This window comes from Sebastes umbrosus, chromosome 18 (genome assembly GCF_015220745.1).
Source record: "Sebastes umbrosus isolate fSebUmb1 chromosome 18, fSebUmb1.pri, whole genome shotgun sequence".
NCBI classification, from domain to species: domain Eukaryota; kingdom Metazoa; phylum Chordata; class Actinopteri; order Perciformes; family Sebastidae; genus Sebastes; species Sebastes umbrosus.
The window spans coordinates 22,676,184-22,699,524 of record NC_051286.1 but is presented as its reverse complement, the minus strand read 5'-3'; the positions used below and the strand labels follow the sequence as shown (position 1 = coordinate 22,699,524).

Below are 23,341 nucleotides of genomic sequence, written 5' to 3'. Positions count from 1 at the left end.
AATACAGGTATATTCAGACAGACAGTATGAGGAAAATAAAGTTTTTTTTGAACATTACAGCATGTAAACATGTTCTAGTAGAAACACAAAATACAAATATGAACCTGAAAATGAGCATAATATGGGACCTTTAATGCCTTACATATAAAGAACTGTACCAGTGCCTCCACAGCTGTGATTGGTACCCTGTAGTGCTAAATCTTATGTTAGACAACCGCATATGTCATTCTCAGTCATTTAGCCGGCATATAAATTTGTACATGAGATTTCTCTTACAGTATGATTGTATATATTTATATGTATTTAAGACATTCTTGACCTTTTAAGAAAAAAAAAAAAACTTAATTGGAATCCTTGTGCAGAAAAAATAAAAACATTAAAAAAAAAAATTATACATCTGCCAAACACATTGATACAGTGTTTAAATGTATTTTTTCTTTGCTGGCAATACAGAGGGTAAATTGAATAATGCTCATTTGCATACAGTCAGACACTAAATGTAAAGGATGTGACATCTAATAATTCCCAGTTCTGCGCTGCTTAGAAAGGCTAACGAATGCATTTACTTCAGCTACTACAGTGGAAAAATACAAGGAATTGTCTGTCTATTAAACCCACTACATACAATGAGGTCTGTGTCTGTTGAACAAAAAAGGAATACAAAAGAACGACGATTAAAATATTTATTATAAAAACAGACATGACATAAATATCATGGTTCAGGTGAAACATTGCTAGACTCAGTCCAGACTGTTACAGTACATTTAGAGGAGGAGGAGGAGGAGATCCAGACAAAGAGCCAGTAAACAAGAGTCCGAGGGCAGAAATAGAGTTCACAGTCACATTTCATGCTGATTTCCACTTAAGAGCTGAACTTCAGGTCACATGACAACCCCGTGCCTTTAGAGAGGCAGTTCACAAAACACCACAGAAAAACATGCAAACAAAGGAGGACATGCAAAAAAAAGGTGCAACTAGATGACATGGAATAAAATAATTGCATGCAAAAGAGATAACATTCAAAATTAAGTATTAATATACAGATTTGGCAAAGGGTTTTCAGAATCCATGGTATTGAGATATGCAGCAGATTTGGCACCATTGGAACAACTTTCAAAAAAAAAAAACACTACTGTGCAAGTGTTCAAAATCCACACGTCGACTGTTCTCAGATAAAATATTTTAGAAATAAAACAAAGAAAATTAGTGGCAAGACACGGCACTCAACAAGAAAATATTAACGAGAACTTCAACAATACACAAGCACTGTACCTGCAGCAGTAGCATTTACCATCATCTGCTTATTCAACAGACCAATTACTGTACTTCACATCTTTCTCCATGGACCTGCAGCTCATTATCAGCAGCTACACACAATCCTAAAAACAGACCTCAACAAACCTCAACCAAAAGTCAAGTCAAGAAGAAGATCAACATGTGGGAAAATAACCAGCAGAAACATGACTTTTATAGAATCCATAAATCCACATTTTCCTCCTCTCCGGTTCACATTACTGCAGCAACAGGAAACATTCATGTGCAATCATCTTTTTGTGGAGTATTAAGGACACTGCTAGGAAAATATATATATTTATACACATAAGAGATTTTGAGAATAAAGTAATGTTATGTTATGAGTAAGCCACATTACAAAAATGTTATTTAATGTTACAACAAAGTTTCAACTATTAGGAAAACAAATTGTAATAAATCTGAATATTATGACAATTTAAAAGTATTTTGAGGAAGATTACATAATTATGAAGGAAAAAGTTGTAACATTACAAGTAAAGATCAAAAATATTGTTATGACAAACAAGTACCTGGAAAATAAAGTTGTAATATTTTGAGGGGAAAAGAGTTGAAATATTACATGACAAATTTTTGAGTATTAAGTCATAATATTATGGAAATTACTTTTATTTATATTTTCCCTAACAGTGGCCCTAATAATCCATCATAAAGAATTTAATCCTGCTAGAATAATAATAAAAAAAAAATTCATAGTTGTGAACACTGCACAGCGGTATTGAGAATTAATGCAACTTTCACCATGTCTAATAGAACGATAATTTGTCATACCAAATTTATTTCATTTATTATCAATTTATTTGATAAATTGTAATTTGATATTATATTATATATATGTTTGGAGTTGGCAGACATCAATTAAAGGCCGGCTCCGGTTCTCGGAGGACCTCAACAACAAACATTAATATACTTGCGTTTAAATTCTCGGGACACAGAAAAACATTCCCTAAAAAATGGGAAACTTAAGTTAGAGGTTCTTGAGGGACAATAACATCGACTGACAGGAAACTTATGACACAAGCACCAATTTCACCCGTGCCATGTGGGTGGATCTCAGTATATAGGCATAGAGAGCCAGCAGAAGGTCAATAGAAACCTACTGGTGTCTATTAAGAGCTCACACTGATGACACAGGTAAAACTAATTATTATGTGGTACATTACACCGGCGTCCAGCAGGCAGAACTTACAACGGTCCGTCTCAGAAGCACTTCCTGAAGACGATCTGCGGCCCGTACTCCTCATATTCTTCCTGACTGATCCAGGCAGAGCTGAAGGAGGGCAGGTTGGCCAGCACTGCTCCTCCGCTCCACACCGAGAAGTCTCTGTCCTTGGGGCTGGTGACGCGAACGCCATCCCCCATGTTGGCAGGAACCAGTCCTTTGATTTCAGCCTGGAGCCGCTCAGGAAAGCCAGGCAGCAGAGTGTTCCCACCTTGCTCCCAAGAGATTAAAAAAAAAATATATATATATATATATCATTCAAGTAAAGATCAAATCAACTGGAACAGGACCAAATCAAAGTATAAAACATGGCAAGCTGCCTTTTTGATTTACTGGCACAGCTGGAGTTCATCTTTGAGCCCTCAGATGGTGTGGAACACCTTAACAAAAACCAACTGACCTGACAGTACGATGTTTCCCAGAAAGCAGCGCCGCAGGTCAATGTCTGAGCGGAGGATCGACTTGAAGACGCTCTCGTGCATCCCGTAATGGTCCCGTCCGATCAGCTCGGGTTTAAAGAGAATCTCAGGGGCCCTGGATGAACGAGGAGAGAGGTAGACGGTTATAAGAGATAGCTGCTGTGCCCAGTCTGCTCTGACCGGTCTCAACAATCTAACGTGTACAACACCTGCAGGACGAGGCTTTCTGGTACTCTAGATCGGAAGTTGGCATTTGACATTATCCAACAAGACTAAAGCCAGGACACTGGACAGATTAAGCCGGATTTCAGCCCCAGATTGGAGATGCTCAGTCCACTCCTCCTCCTCCCAGAAGTTAACCTTCTAGGTTTTAACAGCTAACTTTGTTACTCTGTACTCTGTTCTGTGTTGGCTGAAATGCTCCCCCTGTGAACCTGTCGCTAAGCAACCATGACATATCACATAATCTTGTACTTTCACATCAATTTTAGATCTCAGAGGGACAGGATAGCAAATTCATGGATAAACAACAATAATGAGTTAACATGATTGTAGTTTGACTGTACTGTTCTGTTCCCAAAAGTCTTGTTCTTATTATAGACTTCTTTCTCTTTCGTATGTTTTACATTTAGCTAGTCATTTTTCATCCTAACAGCTAAATAGATTATTATTTAAAACATGCAGAACATACAATTTCTGGAGATCTACTGATTTCCTTTAGGACCCCACTGAGAGTCCAACTAAAGCAGGACATGATGTGCAGACGGTTACCTGAACCTCTCCGTGCCGAGTGTGACGATCTGTCCGTCCGGCATGGTGTAATACATCTCTCTGCAGGACGCCCCCCCCTGACTCAGCTCGGCTTCGTAGTTGACCGCCACACAGCAGCACCTCTCCTTCATCTCCCTCACTATCTCCATCTCTGCCGTGGAGCGCATGCACACCCCTTGTTCCTGCAGAAGCTTCAAGTACAAGCGCACCAACGTGGTCAGTTGAGGGATTATAGGGACTGAAGACAGTTTAAAGGTCCCATATCATGCTCATTTTCAGGTTCATACTTGTATTTTGTGTTTCTACTAGAACATGTTTACATGCTGTAATGTAAAAAAAAACATTATTTTCCTCATTTTGTCTGCCTGAATATACCTGTATTTACCCTCTGTCTGAAACGCTCCGTTTTAGTGCATTTCAACGAAATTGCAACTGAATTGCGTTGCCAAGCAACAGTTTGGGTCCATTTTTACTTCCTGTCAGCTGATGTCATTTGCATACACTGCAACAGGGACATATTGAGAATGTTTACATTTAAAATGGTCTAAATATTGTATATTTGTGACATCACAAATAGACAGAAATCCTGACGGATTGTTTCAAACGCACAATTTCTGAAAACGAGTTGTATACATTATTCCTCTATATCTTTACAGAGACAATAGTTGTTTGCTGCTATATTAATGCTCTGGATATCAAATTTAAAACCCAAGTGTGTGTGTTTGGCTGCATTTATCTCAGTATTAACATCCACATCAACACCGTTTCCATCTGCTGCCCTCTGCTGTACCTGCTCCGTCCGTCCCTCTAGCCCTCGCAAATGACGTAAATACATGTTCTTAGTAATTCTGGTCCATTGTCGGCCACTTTGATTGTAACCGATTTCGCTTCTTGCATTATTCGCGTCATATAATTGCGTCATGAAGGTAGTTATTAAAAGGTTATGCCATCTTAAATTAATGAATTACGACACAAGAGAGATTAAAATATGTCTGGTCCAAGGCCCGGATGTCCACTGACCCTGTACAGCGTGGCTACATATTCCCCTGGATGATCTCCTCACCGGGACCCACGTCTTCGAAGCATCATCCATCGACATCACTGCCCTTAAACTGAATAACAAACAGAAGTGCTCGTGAATACCTTTTTCAGATGCATTGTAACGTCTACACCAGCCAGAGGGAAGCGCTGCACTGCATGAGGTAAACAGTAGCCCTCGAACACGGGGACACTGTGGCTCACTCCGTCTCCAGAGTCCAACACCACACCTTCAATGAAAAAAAAAGCACAATAAGCAATAGTCACATTTTCTTTTTGATCTAAGAAGGAAAATATGGCTTTGAAATATTACCCATTTATGACTTAAATTATTCAACCATGCATATCTATCCAACACAACACATAAAAAGAAATTACCAGTGGATCTCCCTGCTGCATAAAGTGCCAGCACTGCCTGCATGGCCACGTAGGCGAAGGGAACAGTGAAACACTCGAACATGATCTCCACCATGCGCTGACGGTTCGCCAACGGGTTCATGGCTGCCTCGGTCAGCAGGACGGGGTGATCCTCTGGTTCCACACCCAGCTGCTGGAACGTGTGATGCCAAATCTAAAACCAAAACAGTTCATAATTAAGTCAAAGTAGCGAGCTAAGTTATAATCACAAACCTATTCATTCTGGAACTCCTAATATGTATACTACGATATGTGAACATGACCTCCGTCCTTTTTACGTTATCGACTTATCGTACAATATATGGACATGACCTCGATCACTTATACACCAGCTTCATTGGAACTAATCCACTCACTATATGAGTAGAAACACACAGCAGAGGGGTTTAGTGGAGGGTTTTAAAGCTTCCCCTCTCTCTCTCTCAAACAGTTCTAGTAGCAACACCCAGTGACATCACATTTCACAGCCTTACTTACCTTTTCCATTTCATCCCAGTTACAAATGATCCCGTTCTTTATGGGATGCTTCAGAGCCAGGACCCCTCTCATGTGTTGAGCCTCGTGTCCGATGTAGGTCTCCTTTTCGAGGTTACCGTTCATTATTTCCTGCAGAGACAGAACATGGGATCAGAGAAGCTGGCTAGAAGCAAAGCCCCATCGCTATAGTAGTAATACACTAAGTATGATGTATGGCCTTACCTCATATTTTGGCATCCCAATAATTGTTGGAAATATAATGTTTGGGAGGTCTTGATCTGCAAACCCTGCTTTCATCAAACCAGACCCCGTGTCCAGGACTATGGGGGTCTTGAAATCTGACATCTGCAATTACATTAAGAAAAGTAAATCCATTTGAATCAAATGAACAATAATGCTGAGGATGCTCAGCAGTGTTGAGAAACTCTCCTTTCTGCACAACCTGGTTCATAAAGGCTCATGACTGTTTACCAGTCCGTCAAAACAGTCAGTTAATACGGTATATGTGCAAAGAAACCATATTCCATATTTGTCACATTTCACTTTATGGCTTATAAATAATATCTTGATATTTTTTGGCTATGAAGCAATACATATCTCGATATTTTCTCTAAAATAACATAACCGTTTGATTTAACCCTTTGATGTATGTATGATCATTCTAGTAAACTAATCTGCATTTAGAGGGAACACAGCTTGTACTGTATATGACATTTCGAGGGCTTTAATTCTGAAATTCCACATCAGAATGTCCTGATATTGTGCGAGTGACACTTTTGAGATTATCGATGGAAACGGGAAGTTTCTCAACAACACACTGAGGTGGCGTCCTGTCATTTTCAGTTCAGATTGGAGATGTGTTCTTTATGATTAAGTTTGACTAATTATTCACACTAGAAATTCAGTTTCCCTGAAATACAGTTTTTAAATTCTCATTCATTTTATTTATTATTTAATATCTATTTATTTATTTATTTATTTATTTATTATTAACTGACTGACTTATTGAATAAGTGTGAAATTGCATGTTCACTAAAAGGTCACTTTTATTTTGCAATCAGTTCTTACACGCTCTTACCGTAATGCCTAGTATATACACATGTACCGTAAAAGGAGGCGTTATTTGAACTAGAAAGAGCCAGGCTTGTTGTTTCCCCCCCGCTTCCACTCTTTATGTTAAGCTAAGCACGTTAAAACGTGGCCACCCTGCGTGTTACAGTAGATCGCGTACCTCTCTCATGTTGATGTTAAGCTGTGCTTGAATACCAGCTGACCCAGAGCCTGGTATCCTCATGGACTCAGAGCTCTGAACACCATCAGGCACCTCTTCATTCTGCTCACCTCCTCCACCGGGGTCAAACTCCCGAGGCTGGTCAGGAGGCAGCTCGGCTGCTGCCGACTGCTGATCTGCCTCAGATGCTGGCTGTAAATCTGTCTGTGGCAAACATGCAGGCACCACCGATGAATCCTCTTCACCTTCAGTGGTTATTTCATTAGACAAGTGCTGTGATGACCCACTGCATGTCTCTGTGAGTGCATGGTTGTTGTTGTTGTTGCTCTGCTCCTTCACATTTGGATTGACGGCGGGAATCACACTCTCTGGCAGTGCGTCAAGTGGTTCATCTCGTCGATCAGGTCGCGCAAAACCGAGATCTTGAGCAACCGAGGACTCTTTGGAATGAGGAGGTTTGCGTTCAGCGAGGTCGACATTCACAGGAAGCGAAGCCCTGAGTCTTGGTTTAGGCACAGGAGGAAGGTGTGATTTTCCACCTGGGTCAAACGCTCCATCATCTGGCCTCATTTCAGAAGCATTTTCGCCAGCTCTGTCTAATTTGTGCCCATCGATACATCCCTGAGGTTGGATTCCCACCTCTTCAGGAGCATCCTTCAAATCAGAGCTACTATTTAAGGGAACTAGGTTAACTACTGATGGCTCAGCTCCGCAGCAATCATCTTGATATTGGAAATCTGGAAGTTGAACCAAGTCTTGTGGTGTCGCCTCTTTGGCAAAATCAGGACCCAATACTGCTGGAATAGATTCAGTTTCACAGGTTTCCTGAGCCTGAGAATCATCCTGGACCAAAGATGTTGAATGTGTTCTCTGTGATCGGCTACAGCTACCTGATAAAAGCATATCGCACAAGGCTTGGTCTAATTTGTTCCCATCGATACATCCCTGAGGTTGGATTCCCACCTCTTCAGGAGCTTCCTTCAAATCACAGCTACTATTTAAGGGAACTAGATTAAATACTGATAGCTCAGCTCCGCAGCAATCATCTTGATATTGGGAATCTGGAAGTTGAACCAAGTCTTGCGGTGTCGCCTCTTTGGCAACATCAGGACCCAACACTGCTGGAATAGATTCAGTTTCACAGGTTTCCTGAACCTGAGAATCATTCTGGACCAAAGATGTTGAATGTGTTCTCTGTGATCGGTTACCTGATAAAAGCGCATCGCACAAGGCTTGGTCTTCCTGACTCTCACTTCTAGCCCTCTCCATTATAGAACATTTTACAACCCTTCTAACACCACCCTTGCGCTTCTTCACGTTACGCTCTTTGTTCAAACTCTTCTCAAGCTTCTCCACCTCTCTTTTCTCCTTTTCCAGTTGTAACCGGAAAGCCTCCCTCTCTTTACTCATACTCAACGCCCCGTTCGTATCCGGAGGTTTGCCCACAGAGAGTTCCTCTCTGGAGTTTTCTTTGCAGCTTCGGAGCGCGTGGATCTTCAGGTTCTCTTCCCTGATTAGCTCATCCAGGACGTGGACGTTCCTCAGCTCCGTCAGCAGGTCCGGCCTGCTGTGGAATGCTTCTGCTCCTGTGGCAGCCTCGGTGCAGTGCCCATCGTCTTCTTCAGACGCCTTAGTTTCACTTGCAGATCCAGTTCTGGGTTCACTGAGGAGGTCAGATTCTGCAGGATCAAGGTCATCCTCGAGGCCAAGAACACCGGCTTCAGCCAGCTCACTGGATGACATCTTTAAAAATGAGCATAAGCAGATAAAGCATAATGAACAAACGCTGTAGGTTTATCAATAATCAAATGACTGAAAATGTATTATTGTTACAGTCACATTTTAACTATTCAACCAGGACTAACAGCAAAATCAAGTGCTAGATTTCACACAGACGGCTACTGACCACCGACCAAGGAGATAAATTAGTAACTTTATGTTTCTGGAAGAAGAAATCACCTGCTGGTTTGGAATAATTAAAAAGAAAACTTAGATAGCACGACCAGTGAGGGGTAAACACAGAGATTAAAAAGGAATGCAAGATTCAAGAGAAGAAAAAACACTTCAGTTAGCAGTTTATCACTTTGGCCAGGAATTTGATCTCTGGGAAACATAGTGCAAATCATCCAAGAACAAAACATCCTGGAGATTAGGAAAATGAAACTGCTACCGAACTGATAAAACCCACTCGCAATATGTAACCAAATGTCACGGATGAGGGATTTGAACTACAGTATTGTTAACGTACCACACCGAGCTGGTTCTCGCTGGCCCATAGCGGCCACTGATTGTGCCCGTCCTCAGACCTCAGCAGGGCATCCAGCACGGCCTCCTGAGCCAGAACATTCTCTTCTTTCTGTAGAGCGGACAGAAGGACGGACACGCAGAGCGCCATATAATTATCACTATATCATCATTTGTTAACACAAGGCTTTTATTCTGAAATGTTTACAGGACAGTGTTGTGGAAAATACAGTGACTGAACTCCATAAATGAATAGAGCTTTTAATTGTGAATTATTAAAAATGAAGCTTCTTAAACTTTTTCTGTCTAAAATAAATATTAATGACATTTGTAATGAAATGGCCGTTAGGTAAGGTAAGTATGTAAAGGGCTGGCAGTATCTGCGCGGCAATGTGGACACCACACGCGAGAGAGCCGTCTTGCGCTGCTCACGCTTCCTGTGTGGCCCCATGTGTTAAATGGCGCATCTCTTACCTCTAGTATTTCATTAGCCCTATCCAGGATCTTCTCCACCTCCCTCAAACCCTCCTGCTCCTTCACATCCCAGTCATTTAGGGAGAGATCTATCACACTGGAAAGAAAGCAGATGGTGATTTCTTTTAGCGAAACCAATCTTCCAGCACATACATTATCAAAATTCTACAAACTAATAAGACTAGTCAGTGACATCCACATTCAACAAATGACTCCCTGCAATGTCAAACTGTTACTGACTCCAGTCAGTTCCACTGAGAACCAGCAGCCCAGTGCGCAGCTTTTAGATGCTTTCAATTCTTAATAGTAGTCGACCCTACCAACGATAGACGGGCGTCGGTTAGAAATGAGAGGTCTGCTTTTGTCCATTTCTGTCTGAAGTCCAGGAATAACTAAATAAATGTGAGTGGTGCTGTTGTTATCATTGTAAACTGCACACACACACTTAACTAGATTACAGTAAAATCATGATGCCAAATCACTTGAGAAGTAATGTGTGGAAGCATTTTAGATTCAACATTACAAAGAGAAGAGTTGCAGATAAAGGGGAGGCAACCGTAACAGTAACTTCTCTAATTTGATCAAATTACGTGTTAAATATATTTGAACTTTACTGAATTGATGTTGTGAAACGGATACGTTACCTGTCACCAGCCTCCTGATTCTGGTCATGAAGGTCATAAGAGTCCCAGAGAAGAGTGGGAATCCCCTCGGTGGTGCAGACGGACTCGTCTCTTCCATCGGTAATCGTGCTGGAGAGGATGTTGCGAATGGGACTTAGCTCAGGATCCTCCAATCTGCTTTGTGAATGTAGCGTAGAGTCCCTGCTCTGAGGCTCTCTGGCCTGTGCACTGCCCAACACCTCCGTCTGTGTGCGCTGATCTCGAGACCCGTTGGACTCGGCGTCAGTGCGGGGTTCTGAGGGATCACGGAGGTTTCTCTTTCGCGGTGTTGGGTTCTGCGTGATGGTAACCGTGTACGACTTTTCCAGATCGTCTACTGGCAAGCTAAGCCAAGGGTTATTAGGTAGTGCAGCCGAGCGCTTCACTTTGATCTCCACATTGAGGGAATCAACAGTTACTTTAGGGATGATCTGGATGCTGTTCCTGGAGGAGTTCCCCACAGAGCCGACGTCAAACTCCTCTCGGTGATCTTCACAATCTGAAACACTGGAGATGTTCTCTTTGAGGATTTGACTCGTCGTGGCAGGTCTCACAGAGTCCCTGGTCCCGGCTAATCTGGACAGACCGTCCACTCCGTCCCTCCCTCCCCAGGCCTCCAGCTGGCTGCTACCAGCACCATCGAAGCCTGAGTCGAATGAGCTGAGGGAGAGGGGTTTGGCCTCGGCTGACGCCATCCCGGAAACCGCAGTCGAAGGAGACGTTCTGGGAAGACGGGCTGCTTCCTTAACACTTTCACATTTCCCGGGGTCCTGGATGACCTTGGCCGTTCCGTTTGTAGCGCCGTCAACAACAGAGGGACGATTTACATGGCTGCTCCTCAGCAACTCATACTGCCACTGTAAGGCCAGCTGGAGGTGACCGACAGCCACGGGTCCCAGACCAATTAGGAGTTTCCTCAGGGTCATGCACCTGATGAATTAAAAAAAAGATGACTGTAAAATCGGTCGTGTAACAGTCAACAATGTAAAATGTTGTGGATACGAATGCGTCACTATAAGAGCACTACCACAAAGAAGCCACAGGTCTGTCTTTATAACGTCTTTGTGGTGACATGAAACTCAACGCTCTCTCACCGCTGAGACATCTGCTTGCCCACCTCCCGGACCTCATCATCTGGGATGGCGTTAGACAGATGGGCCAGATGAAGCAGCGCCTCCACATCTGGAGGGGGGTTCTTCTTCAGGAAAGTGGAGACTTTGTACCTCCATGCAGGGACCGTCCCCAAGTTCCTCCTCTGCCTCTCTGTGGGACCACCGTGGTCTCCATTAACACCCGACAGCAGCACCTGGAGGACGTTCTCACAGAGGACCCGGCTGTACCAGCTGTTGGCCTGTAATAGGAACAGTAAACAGGTTCAACCCCATAAACAGGCCTGCTGTGTACTGCTCACATATCAACTGACTGGGGATGACACACTGACAGCTGTTGGAGCCTGTTGGGCTGCAGTGTTATGATTTGAGCGTATTTCTTTACGCTAAATGCAGTACCTGTGAGGGTTTCTGGACAATATTTGTCATTGTTTTGTGTTGTTAATTAATTTCCAATAATAAATATATACATACATTTGCATAAAGCAGCATATTTGTCCACTCCCATGTTGATAAGAGTATTAAATACTTGACAAATCTCCCTTTAAGGTACATTTTGAACAGATAAAAAAATGTGCAATTAATTTGCGATTATTCGTTAATCCACTATCATGCGATTAAATATTTTAATCGATCGACAGTCCTAGTTCTTACTCATCAACCAACATTTCATTCAGTTGAATGCAATCTGCAAACTCACCGCTAGATGCAACTAATACCACCCCACACTGAGAACAATAATATCATGTGTAATATTGCTTTTCTATTTTAGTTTACTTATTTTACTAAATGCATCTTTATACATTTTATATTTATTATTTATATTAATTTAATAAAAAACGTTTTATTCTTATGTTGTTGTAATTTTGAGCAATCTCTGACACAAGACTTTCCATGAGGATTAATAAAATTAATATAAAATAAAATGATCTTATCCTTTCATGTTTCAACTTAAACTGCCACTCAAATAAAACATCTCAAAGGTAAGCAGTTCAGAATGGTTTTCCCTGAGAAGGTGGTATGTAATAGAGTTTCTATTTTAGAAATGACTTAAAATGATTAATGAAAATGGACAGTACTAGACACTACAGTTGATGGGGATCTCTGTAGCAATGAGCACCGAGCAGGACCACTTTTAAATGTCCATAAATGCTGAGAACTTGCCTTGTTATAGTGATGATGGTAGTTAGAAACTGCTCTGAGGGTTTGGAGAATGAAGTGCACGGCAGAGTGAAGTTTCTCTTTCAGCCTCTCCAGATCCAGAACCCATCGCTCCCCGGTCTGACCGTCAACCAGCAGGATCTCTGCCACCGTGTGGATCACATCTTCAGCACAGCGAATCAGTGCCTGGTAGGTGAGAGGTGAGGAAGGGGTTAATCATAGGGAATATGACCGCGTGATGTGAACCACCACTGTGATACTACTACACAGATGTCTTGGACTAAAATTAGATTTATAATTAGGAAAAAGACTGATGAATCAAAACTACAACACAACTGGGAGAACATTAAGGCCACATCAAAAAAAAAAAAAAAAAGAAATTGGAAAGAAAACCCATCAACTAAATAAGTACCATAGCAGGAGTGTGAATGGACGCCTCAAATTCAGACACCAACATCGCAGCCTTTGCAGCATCCTTGGCAATCTGGATTTTGTACGGCTGGAGTTTCTCTTGAAGGAGAGTTTTGATCTGCTCTGTGATCTGTACGCAGAAGTAAACACATTTCATTTCATAGAGTAGTCTGACATTTTAACCACAGCTAGTTACCTCGCTATAAGAAGAGTACCGAGACATTTTGTCATACTGGTAAGATCATTACTCTACTTTAAAAAAGGAGCATTGTGTAGGAAAAAAAAAAAGGAACAGCCAACTCCACACAGTGTCTTTTAGTACACAACGTCGTGGTAGCGTCTAGGCCAGGGGTCAGCAACCTTTACTATCAAAAGAGACATTTTAGGCAAAAAACCCCACCCCCAAAAAATCTGTCTGGAGCCGCAAAACATTTGAGCATTGTGATGAAGGTAACACAGTTTATAGTCTAAGTATATAGTATATAAGTCTAAGTGCAAATGTACAACGGAGTATTAGGGCCACATTGAGGGAAAAAACATCGGAGATTTCCAGAATAAAGTCGTAATATTACGAGAATAAAGTCATAACTTTCTTTCATAACAGAAAAAAAGTCGTAATATGACTTTATTCTCGAAATCTGATTTATTTTTTTTCCTCAATGTGGCCCTAATACTCCGTCGTACCGTCTTGCCATAGACCTACAACAATGATAAATAAAAATGAAAATGTAAACAGAAAACAATAATTCATTTCCACTAATTTTTTTAAAAATCCACAGGAAGCCACTGGAGAGGAGCTAAAGAGACGCACATGGCTCCGAAGCCGCAGGTTGCTGACCCCTGGTTTAGGGGTTTAACGATAGATCCATCTGAATTGATATATTGATTCAGTGATCGACGATCCAATATCGTCGATGCAAAGTGAAAACATTGATGCATGTCATCATCTTTAAAAAGGTACGCCTTTAATTTGAAATTCCCGTGGCACTTCTGGGTCACCGTTTCCATCCAAGCACACCTCCTTCCTACAGAGCACAGTACAGATCTACTATGATAAAGTCCTGTGGTCAGTCCGTGTTGCTTTTAAACCACAACCGAACCACAGCAGACTTTTCAGGTGGTCTCAGCCTGGTTTAGTCTGCAGTAGTTTGATTGACAGCTTTCACACCAGTCCAAATGAACAACACCAAAAGGGGGAAATGCACCATTTATACAGCCAACCAAACAGGTTAGGTGTGAAAGCCCCGACTCACCTGCAGAGCATCCTCTCGCAGCTGGAACACCTGCAGCTGGAGACGGGCCTTAGAGAAGGCCTGCTGCCACAGCAGCTCCACTTTTTCCACAGCTGCAGTTATCCTGTAAAATACCAAAAAGCTCTTTAACTAGAGCTGACATTATCTATTCATAGTGAGTCAAAATTGTAAAAAAACAAAACATTTTATGACCACACAATGTCAGCTATGGCTTCTTAAATTAACAAACTAGTCAAAAGCATGTTGGCACTGTGCTTTAGCCGTTGTGCAACATTGTGTGGTATGTGTGGGAGAGTTATTACAGAGGATTAAGATAAAGGCTGTGAACTGAGCACTGTGGGAAATGACGTCCTGCGGTACCTGCTGTGGTTCTGGAGCATGTCGAAGGCGGTGTGGGTGAAGAGGGTAGTGCCAGCCATCGCCTGGTAGCACGGCTCCTTCTCAGGGTGACGCAGCTTCTCCACCACACTCTCACAGTGACTCAGCAGCTCATCCAGCCCCAGCTCCCTAAGGAGGAATATTAATACAGGTTAGTTTGAAGATGGTGTGTAGTGGGTGAAAGAAAATATATAAATCAAGTCAGTGTTTTGTTTTTTTTGGTTCTGTAACCTGCAGTAGTGGTGTACTTGTGTATCTAGGCTGCTTTCACACCTGTAGTTGTGTTCATTTGGTCCAGCACAAAGAGAAAAAAAATTATATATTATTGCATTTTAGTTCTGGTTCCTGTTCACACTGACTTTTTACAAACGAGCCAGAAACATGAAGTTCTACAGACCGACAGGTAACTCACTGATTATCATCCTGCATCATCCGGACCCACGCGGGGAAATCTACCTATTTGGTTTATGCAGACAGAAGTTTGTTCTGATGTGTATATTCATGAAGAAATAACTGATTATAAGCATTATTAGTTATTAATCATAACATGTGGTCAATTTGCAGTAGAGACAGGACCGTACAAAAGCCCCTTTTGCACGCTGCCAGATGACTGGTGCAAATGTCGGGGATGGCGTCGAGGCGCCTTGTACTTATTAATATAGGATCGCTGTCACACACTTTTTAATAGAATTAATGAACTAACATTGCACAAAGTACACAGAGTCGAGGGTTCCATTGACGGCTTTCACACCAGCCCAAACGAACCATACTCGAAACTTGTATTGTACACATTATTATTCTCTATGTTTAGGAGTATTAGGAGCATGTTGAGTGTCCGGTGCCTTCTTCAGGAGGCCAACTGGCACCTCTACACACTCCGTACTTGGTTGGTCCGGGGATTTGAACCGGCGACCCTCTGGTTCCCAAGCCAAGTCCCCATGGACTGAGCTACTGCCGCCACAACATTCAAGTTCACAGTATGTTCACATTCAAGGTGTGAAGGTTAACCGGTTACACAATCACTCATTGTTGTTGTTGTTGCCAGTCACTGAAAAATATTTGTATTTTGAAGTTTTTTACCGTAACAAAGATGTTCATGTAAATAAGGAAAATATCATAGGAGACATTTATACACCCCTGCAAGGAGGAGGACGGCATAAGCTTAATTTCACTTGATTTTTTTGATTCTCAAATCATTGCATGCAGTCAGACTATCTACTGAACCAACGTCGACCTGTGGGAGTTTGAACCTGACCTCCTGAGCTGCTGGAACTTGGCTTCGTTGGTGGAGCAGAAGCGTTGGAGCTCGCTGAAGGTGGAGGGCATCGCCAGCCTGGACAGAGCCTGCAGGGTGGAGATACACGAGGGCAGCCGCTGGACCGCAGACAGGAACTCCTGAACAAACTCATCAATCTCCTGCAAGGTAAGTAAGTAAGTAAAGCTTTATTTATATAGCACCTTTTTAAAACACACCGTTACAAAGTGCTTCACACACAAGAAGAAACATCAAACAATGAAAAAAACAAGGAAAAATTACAATATGAAACAGAAACAATGAGAAACAGATCAAACAAAAACAGACAAACACACATGTGGATGAGGCCTATAGAAAGGTTTGCCTATAGAGATGGGTTTTTAGAAGCCGCTGAAAACAGTCCAGAGATTCAGCAGCTCTAATAGATTGGGGGAGGTGATTCCAGAGAGTTGGGGCTAAGACAGAAGAGGCTCGATCACCTTTTGTTTTGCAGTTTGAGCGGGGGATGGATAAAAGGCCGAGATTAGAGGATCGAAGTGTTCAACAGGTCAAATATAGAACAAGGAGATCAGCAATGTAACTGGGGGCGAGGTCATGCAGTAGCTTAAATGTAATTAGCAAGATCTTAAAGTTGATTCTGAATTTTACAGGGAGCCAATGGAGGGATGCCAGAACAGGGGTGATGTGAGACCGATGGCTAGTTCTGGTTAATAACCTGGCCGCTGCATTTTGAACCACCTGAAGGCGATTGAAAGCAGATTGACTGAGGCAGGTGTAGAGGGAATTACAATAGTCTAGATGGGAGAATATGAAAGTGTGAATTAATAGTTCAAGATCCATGGAGGACAAGATGCATCTGATTTTTGCAATGTTTCTTAGCTGGAGAAAGCAGGTCTGGACAAGTTTAGTGACATGATGGTCAAAAGTCATATTCCAGTCAAAGATGACACCAAGATTCTTAGCTGTAAGACTGATATTGGATTGAAGTGGACCAATAAACTGATGAACTGCTGTGTTGAGCAAAATGTTCTAGTCCTATTCAAAGAATGACTGTTTTCTGGCAGAGTCCATTTCAAAAGGCCAAGATGGTTCATGCCAAGTTAGCTATTGTGTTTTAAACAAGGTCATATTTTGAGACTTCACTGTTACCTTTTATTATCTATTCGATTAGCTAGTTTATGCATGTATGATTTATACTGACTTTTATAGTGTAATTTGATAATAAATCAAGCTGCTGGTGGATTAATTGTGAAGGCTGTTCTGATTTATGCTCAACAGAAGATGCTGCAAACACCCGCAATCTAAAAGTAGGTCTGGTGGAGATTACGTACAGTAGTTGCATCCCTAATAGGTTTCCTGTAGTCAGAGAGCTGCCACGGTTAATGAATAGTGTCATCGTGGCCAAATGCCCCAGATGAACATGACAGAATGTATAATGTAATGGGAAGAGAGGGACTCCTTTCACTTGCTAATAAGGTCAGCTGATCACGCGAGGCATTTGCACACAAGCTTCACCAAGGTAACGGACAATAGACGCAGGCCGCTCGGACGGAGCTCATGAATGGACTCACACATGAAAACATCTCCTGACCGAGTGAGCAGAGCGCGCTCTCCATCACAAAAGAAGCAATATTTAGAATACGAATAGTTGGAATAAATATTTGCCTGTAGTAGTTTCGCATAAACGGGAGTGTATTTGTGTGCTACTTCAGACGTAGGCAGAATAACTGAGCTTGTATTTGTGTGCGTGTGCACAATAACCGCCGCCGAAGACAGCAGGACAATGCGACTTTGTATTAAGCCCTCTGACTGATCATAAGACGGATTCATAAGACTCGCTTTGAATCGTTCAGATACTTGTGTGTTCAGAATGGTTAAAGGGTTACTTCAGTATTTTTCAACCTGGACGGTCAGTGTATCTTTTGATCATTCAATTTTCCTTTCACAAACGGATATTAAGAAACAAAAAAAAGTGGTTATTTGATTTTCGTTTTAAAATACAAAAAATAAAATTGAAATACAAGACATTTTTCTTTATCAGGGTCAAAAAAGGGATGAACTAAACTAAAAAAAAAACGGGTTGATTTTCAATTTCTATTTCTAAAAACAAAAAATAAAATCACTAGAAGACTAGAAACGTCCGTATTTTTCATATTCTGCGACCGGAAGTTGCAATTTACAAAGTAAGAGCGCGTATGAGTACGGCGATGTGTATGAGAGAGAAAAAAAGGACGGTGCTGCTGTGTAACTGAAAGTGATAGACATGGATCAGTACGGATTTTTTTGAAATAATAACAGTTTGTCTCAGGGAAAAATATTTTTTTTTCCGTTTCTGTCTTCTAGTGATTTCATTTTCTTTTACCCTTTTTTTTTACTTTATAAGTTTAGTTCATCTCTTTGTGACGCCTTGTATTTCAATTAAATTTTTTGTATTTTAAAGCGAAAATCAAATAACCACTTATTTTTTGTTTTTTTAATATCTGTTTGTTAAAAGGAAAATTGAATGACCAAAAGATACACTGACCCTGGACACTATTTTCCCATGTTTTTGTGTCTAAGTGTCTAACGGGGACAACAATTTCTGAAATTGGTCCAGTATTGAGGGAGAACGCTGCAGACGGCAACCGCTAAACAAGCTGTAATATAATCTCTCAGGGCAACATCTCATTGTCCATGTACGTCCACTAAAAGTTCTTGTAGTTGCCACTGACAGGCTCAGATTGTTGTTATAGGTGTTGTCAGTTGACACTTATAATAAAAAGGTTTTTCTTACCTTTTTTATTGTGTCGTGACTTGTTGCAGAGACAACGGTGAAAATATGAGTGAGAGTTGGAGAGAGGAGTTTGTTGTGTTGGAGTACAGAAAGCGTAGCTTAGTGTTACCTAAAAGATTTTCAATGTCATGGCTGAATATTTAGAGGATTTCTACAATGTGGAAAACTAAAAAAGTCTAAAAGACTAAAAGTACCAGGAACTTTTGGTGGAAACCCAGATATTATTTCCTTGGGAGGCAGTCAAGAGTAGAGCTAGTGACATGACATTTTCCAAAAAATAGATTACCTTGATGAAGGCCACCCAACTGTGGTGACAGTAGATAAGGTAGCCGCCCAACGATGCAGTCAGCTGGCTTCGGTCAATGTAGTTTGAGAGCTCCGAGATTTCTTTCAGAAGGACTTTCTGCAATTAAGATGAGATCAGCGTTACCTACTAAAGTCAAACCCAGGGGGAGGGTGGGGGGGTGGGGGGGACACACACTGTAGGATTGTTCCATTCACCTTGAAAGAGGCAGTGTAAGGCTTTGACGGAGCCAGGATTTTCAGCAAAAGCCTGACAACATCCTTCTTTTTGGGCTGGATTATGTACACGCTGTGGACTGTCCGCTTGTGCAGCTGGAAAAGGAAGGAAAAAAAATTAGCTCGGTCTGGGATGCTCAGAAAAACATTTACTGTTTTCTTTTGTAATGATTTTATCTGGATAAGAGAAGAGGGTGTTCGTGGGTCAGCAGGCGCCACGTGACCTGCAATTCCAACTACGACCACTACACACATGATCAGATAAACCTGTCGGGATCCCTATTGACCCCACATCTACTGCCCTCTGTGCATTGTACAGGGTATTCGGCAATTTGGCCAGCTTGGGTTTTTGGAACCAGAAGTGAAACGAGAGGGTGGAGCCAAGTACAACAGAACGCTGAATAAGACATTTTTAGGCAACCAAAATGTTATAATTAACTTTCCTGAAGTGAAAACACACTTTGAAAGGGTTAAAGTTGTAAGACGGAAACACGGACAACGCCGTGTAAGCGACCTGTCAATCACAAGGTAGCCCCGCCCTAAAGCATCCCCTGCTTTATGGTCTATTTGACTCTAAATGGGACGATAATTTACTAAATGAACATCATGCTGTATTGAAGTAGGCTCATTTTCTCACAGACTTCTATACAATCTGACTTCTTTTTGCAACCAGAGCAGTCGCCCCCTGCTGGCTATTAGAAAGAATGCAAGTTCAAGATACTTCCACATAGGCTTCACTTCTCAGACCCAGAGGTTGCCCACTAGTTCCCACACATTTTCATGGACAAAATTTCAAAACTTTTCAAAAAGGACCCATAACAAATATTTCCATGACCATTTACAACCTATAAGTAGCCTACATGAACAAAGCTTTAAACTACTACTACTCCAAATGTTAATTATTGTATCAAAAGCAACGAAGCGAGCTACTTCTCGTCTCTGGGTGCTTCCCCTCGAGTCGCCACTCTTTCCATCAGACCTTTTTAAAGCTTTTACAAAACGATTTCTCAGATTCTTTCACAGCCTGCAGCAGAAAGTCTCTTCTTTCTCCAGTGTGTTGCCTATTTCTTTCTAAGTATTTAATGACATGTGACTGTCCCTGAGGTATAGTAGGAATAGTATAGTATAGGAACAGTAGAGGTGTCTGTACAGGGGAACCTGCTCGGCCAGTCTTCCCTCGAAGGCGTCATGTTGAAATTAAAAAAGGCGCAGCGTGCGCATAGTCACAAAAATTCAGAGGTGCACAACCAAGCACCGCAGCAACTGTCACACCACGTGAAAGCCGCAATGGCGTACTTTTTTATAGTGCGTGCACCTTGCGCCTCTGCCCATCCGTGTCCGCGTAGTTTGAAAAATTTGGACGGGCATAAAAACCTGCTGCACAGAATGCCCCCGCGAAGGGCCGTAATGGTGAGACATCACTTTGGCCGTGCAGACATTCGCGACCCTCGCGGATGCAGCAAGCATAAATCACGCTTTAAGGGAACCATAATGTTAATGAGGCAATCGCCATGCAGAGGACGCAGCGGTAAAAACGGTGCGTGCAGCGGCACCGGGTGGAAACCTGCGGCCCTGCAGCGAAAGTCCGACTGGAGAGGCCAGGCGCACAGCCATCCAAAGGTAAAAATGTCCGGTGTAATCTGTAACACGGTTTTGTCACAAGTTTATTAACCGGTGTGAAAATTCCTCACAGTGTCATCAACTAACAGGCACCATCTTGGACTACATCCAAGACTAGGAACTACAAAAAAAGCCATCCATTTTTCCACTTTCCAGAGGTCTCTTCCTGTACGTGGTGGATATCTAGTTTCAGAACAATCACTGGAAACACGCTGCAGATCAGTGTCACACAGTGCACTCTGACTCCATGACGATACCTCAAGCAGCAGCAGAGTCTCAGCGATGACCCTGGTCGTAAGGAGCGAGGCATGCTTCAGATCAGCCACCACGGACACCAAACTCTGCTTCTCCTGCTTCTTACTGTCGAGAGAGAGAGAACAATCCAATCAGTGCACCTTGTATACTCCCTCTCACATACACACACACACAATAAGCCTGTTGGATCGCCACGTACTTGTGCAGACACAGGAAGTAATTGACGAAGTCCACCACTTCTGCTTTGCTGAGTTCTGAGGAGAGTTTGGCTTGTTCATCTACTGGGAACACGATCAGAGGGCAGCCGTGTTGATCGAAAGCACCTGTACAGACAGAAATCATCTCAAGGTTTGACAAAACAACTTAGGCATTTATCAATAAATCAAGTCAATATTGCCAATATACAGTAACTGAAAATTGTTAAGTGATTATTGTCAACATCATGTGCAATATCATCATGTGCAATATCACTGTTCATTGTGTGCAATATTAATGTGCAATATTACTTCTTTTTCTCATCATGTGCAACATCACTGCTTTTTCGCTTACTTTATCTTTTTTATTTTACTTATATTATTTACTTATTTGACTAAATGTATCTTACTTAATTGTTATTATTTTAGGCACTGGTGCTAGAAAAAGTATTTTTATTTTATACACTTGAACTTGTTATTTGGAGCAATCTCTGGCAAAATAATTTCCTTTATATGATTAATAAAGTTCTATCTTATCTTATCTTATCTTATCTCAGCATCTGTCACTTCAACACAATGACTCTAAAGTGCTGAGATAAACTCTTAATTTGCATTTCCCATTGCTGGCCAAGCCACTGAATTCATGCATTATAGGCCACATTACTGAGAGAGAGTGAGAGAGAGAGAGACAGAGAGAGAGAGGAGGATTAATAGCTACCAGGGAATAGCACGGCTGCAGAGTGGAGCACATGATCAGCAGGCAGCGGTGGGGAGGGGACACCCTCCTCCTGGAAGTCTGAGAAGGTTTTGAGGGAAATGATTATGTTTTTATTGAAAACACGCCCGACAAGTTATTTCCAACATTTCCTTGTAACATGACCACTGGAGGAAACAGATCCAGCACATTCCTAACACAGCCTTTTAGAACAAGCCCAGCTCTCTGTAAAGTGATGCAGAAACTCCATTTATTAGAACTTGATATCACACTTTGCGCCACATTACGCACCGTGGATCAACACTTGGTCTCTCCTACCTGTTGCGTGTCGGCTCATCTCGAGTTCCTCCTGTCTCTCACTTAGCAGCCCATTTCACAACAGTTTCTGTTGAACTGCCGAGACAAACGTGTCCTTGATACACCTGAGAGACGTGTGCTACCACAGGACAGGTGTTCTACTGCTGGGCTGGAGGACAGGACCGGCTGGACCGCAGCTGCTCAAAGCCTTTCTCCGCCATGTTGCAGCAGCTTGTGGCTGTAGAGTTGTTACCCTGCTGACTGACTGGATGCTGCTCAGCTCATTTATACTTCAGAGGGCGGAGAGAGCACAGAGGGGGATGGACTAATGCAGGGCCCTTTATCATTTAATATATTAACATATCCCTAATTCAATTCTTCCTAGTCAAAAGAGACCAGATATCCACATCTTCATTATTCCTATAGGAAAAACCACATCACTTTTGATGTGTAGGCTACAGTAACCAAGCTGATGATGTCAGCTTTCAATTTTAGACATCTACAATTACATTATTGATATTTCATTCTGATTGTACCCAGCAAGGATGTTGATCTATCTTTTTATATCATCCACACTTAACTTAAAGGTCCCATATTGTAAAAAAGCGAGATTTTCATGTCTTTTTATATTATTAAGCAGGTTTAAAGGGTCCCATATCGTGCTCATTTTCAGGATCATATTTGTATTTTGTGTTTCTACTACAACATGTTTACATGCTGCAATGTTCAAAAAACCCTTTATTTTCCTCATACTGTCAGCCCGAATATGCCTGTATTTACCCTCTGTCTGAAACGCTCCGTTTTAGCGTATTTTGACAGAATTGCAACGGAATTGCAACAGAATTGCAACAGAATTGCAACAGAATTGCGTTGCAAGGCAACAGTTTGGGTCCATGTTTACTTCCTGTCAGCTGATGTCATTCACATACACTGCAACCAGGAATAAACTGGGACACATTTAGAATGTTTACGTTTAAAATTGTGTAAAGGGTCTAAATATTGTATATTTGTGACATCACAAATGGACAGAAATCCTCACGGCTTGTTTCAAATGCTAGGTTTCTGAATATGGGCTGTCTGTATTTCCCTGTGGATTGAGCGCTTCAATACTTTCACAGTATTTGTATAGTACTTA

General features: G+C 41.9%; 1 protein-coding gene across 1 annotated transcript; it reads right to left on the bottom strand.

Annotated features, from left to right (window-relative positions):
- Positions 1-669: 669 nt before the first annotated feature.
- On the bottom strand, positions 670-22,479 carry LOC119476946. Its single transcript, XM_037750634.1, has 23 exons — positions 22,228-22,479; positions 21,913-21,990; positions 21,200-21,323; positions 21,003-21,105; positions 19,108-19,221; positions 18,893-19,009; positions 15,834-15,994; positions 14,561-14,707; positions 14,201-14,303; positions 12,949-13,077; positions 12,540-12,722; positions 11,361-11,617; positions 10,249-11,196; positions 9,605-9,701; positions 9,135-9,242; positions 6,887-8,629; positions 5,878-6,000; positions 5,656-5,784; positions 5,140-5,332; positions 4,867-4,991; positions 3,724-3,914; positions 2,934-3,067; positions 670-2,744 (listed from the first exon to the last, which is right to left on the bottom strand). The coding sequence occupies exons 1-23, from the start codon at positions 22,244-22,246 to the stop codon at positions 2,512-2,514; spliced, it is 5,559 nt and encodes a 1,852-aa protein (XP_037606562.1). The 5' UTR covers positions 22,247-22,479; the 3' UTR covers positions 670-2,511.
- Positions 22,480-23,341: the final 862 nt, after the last annotated feature.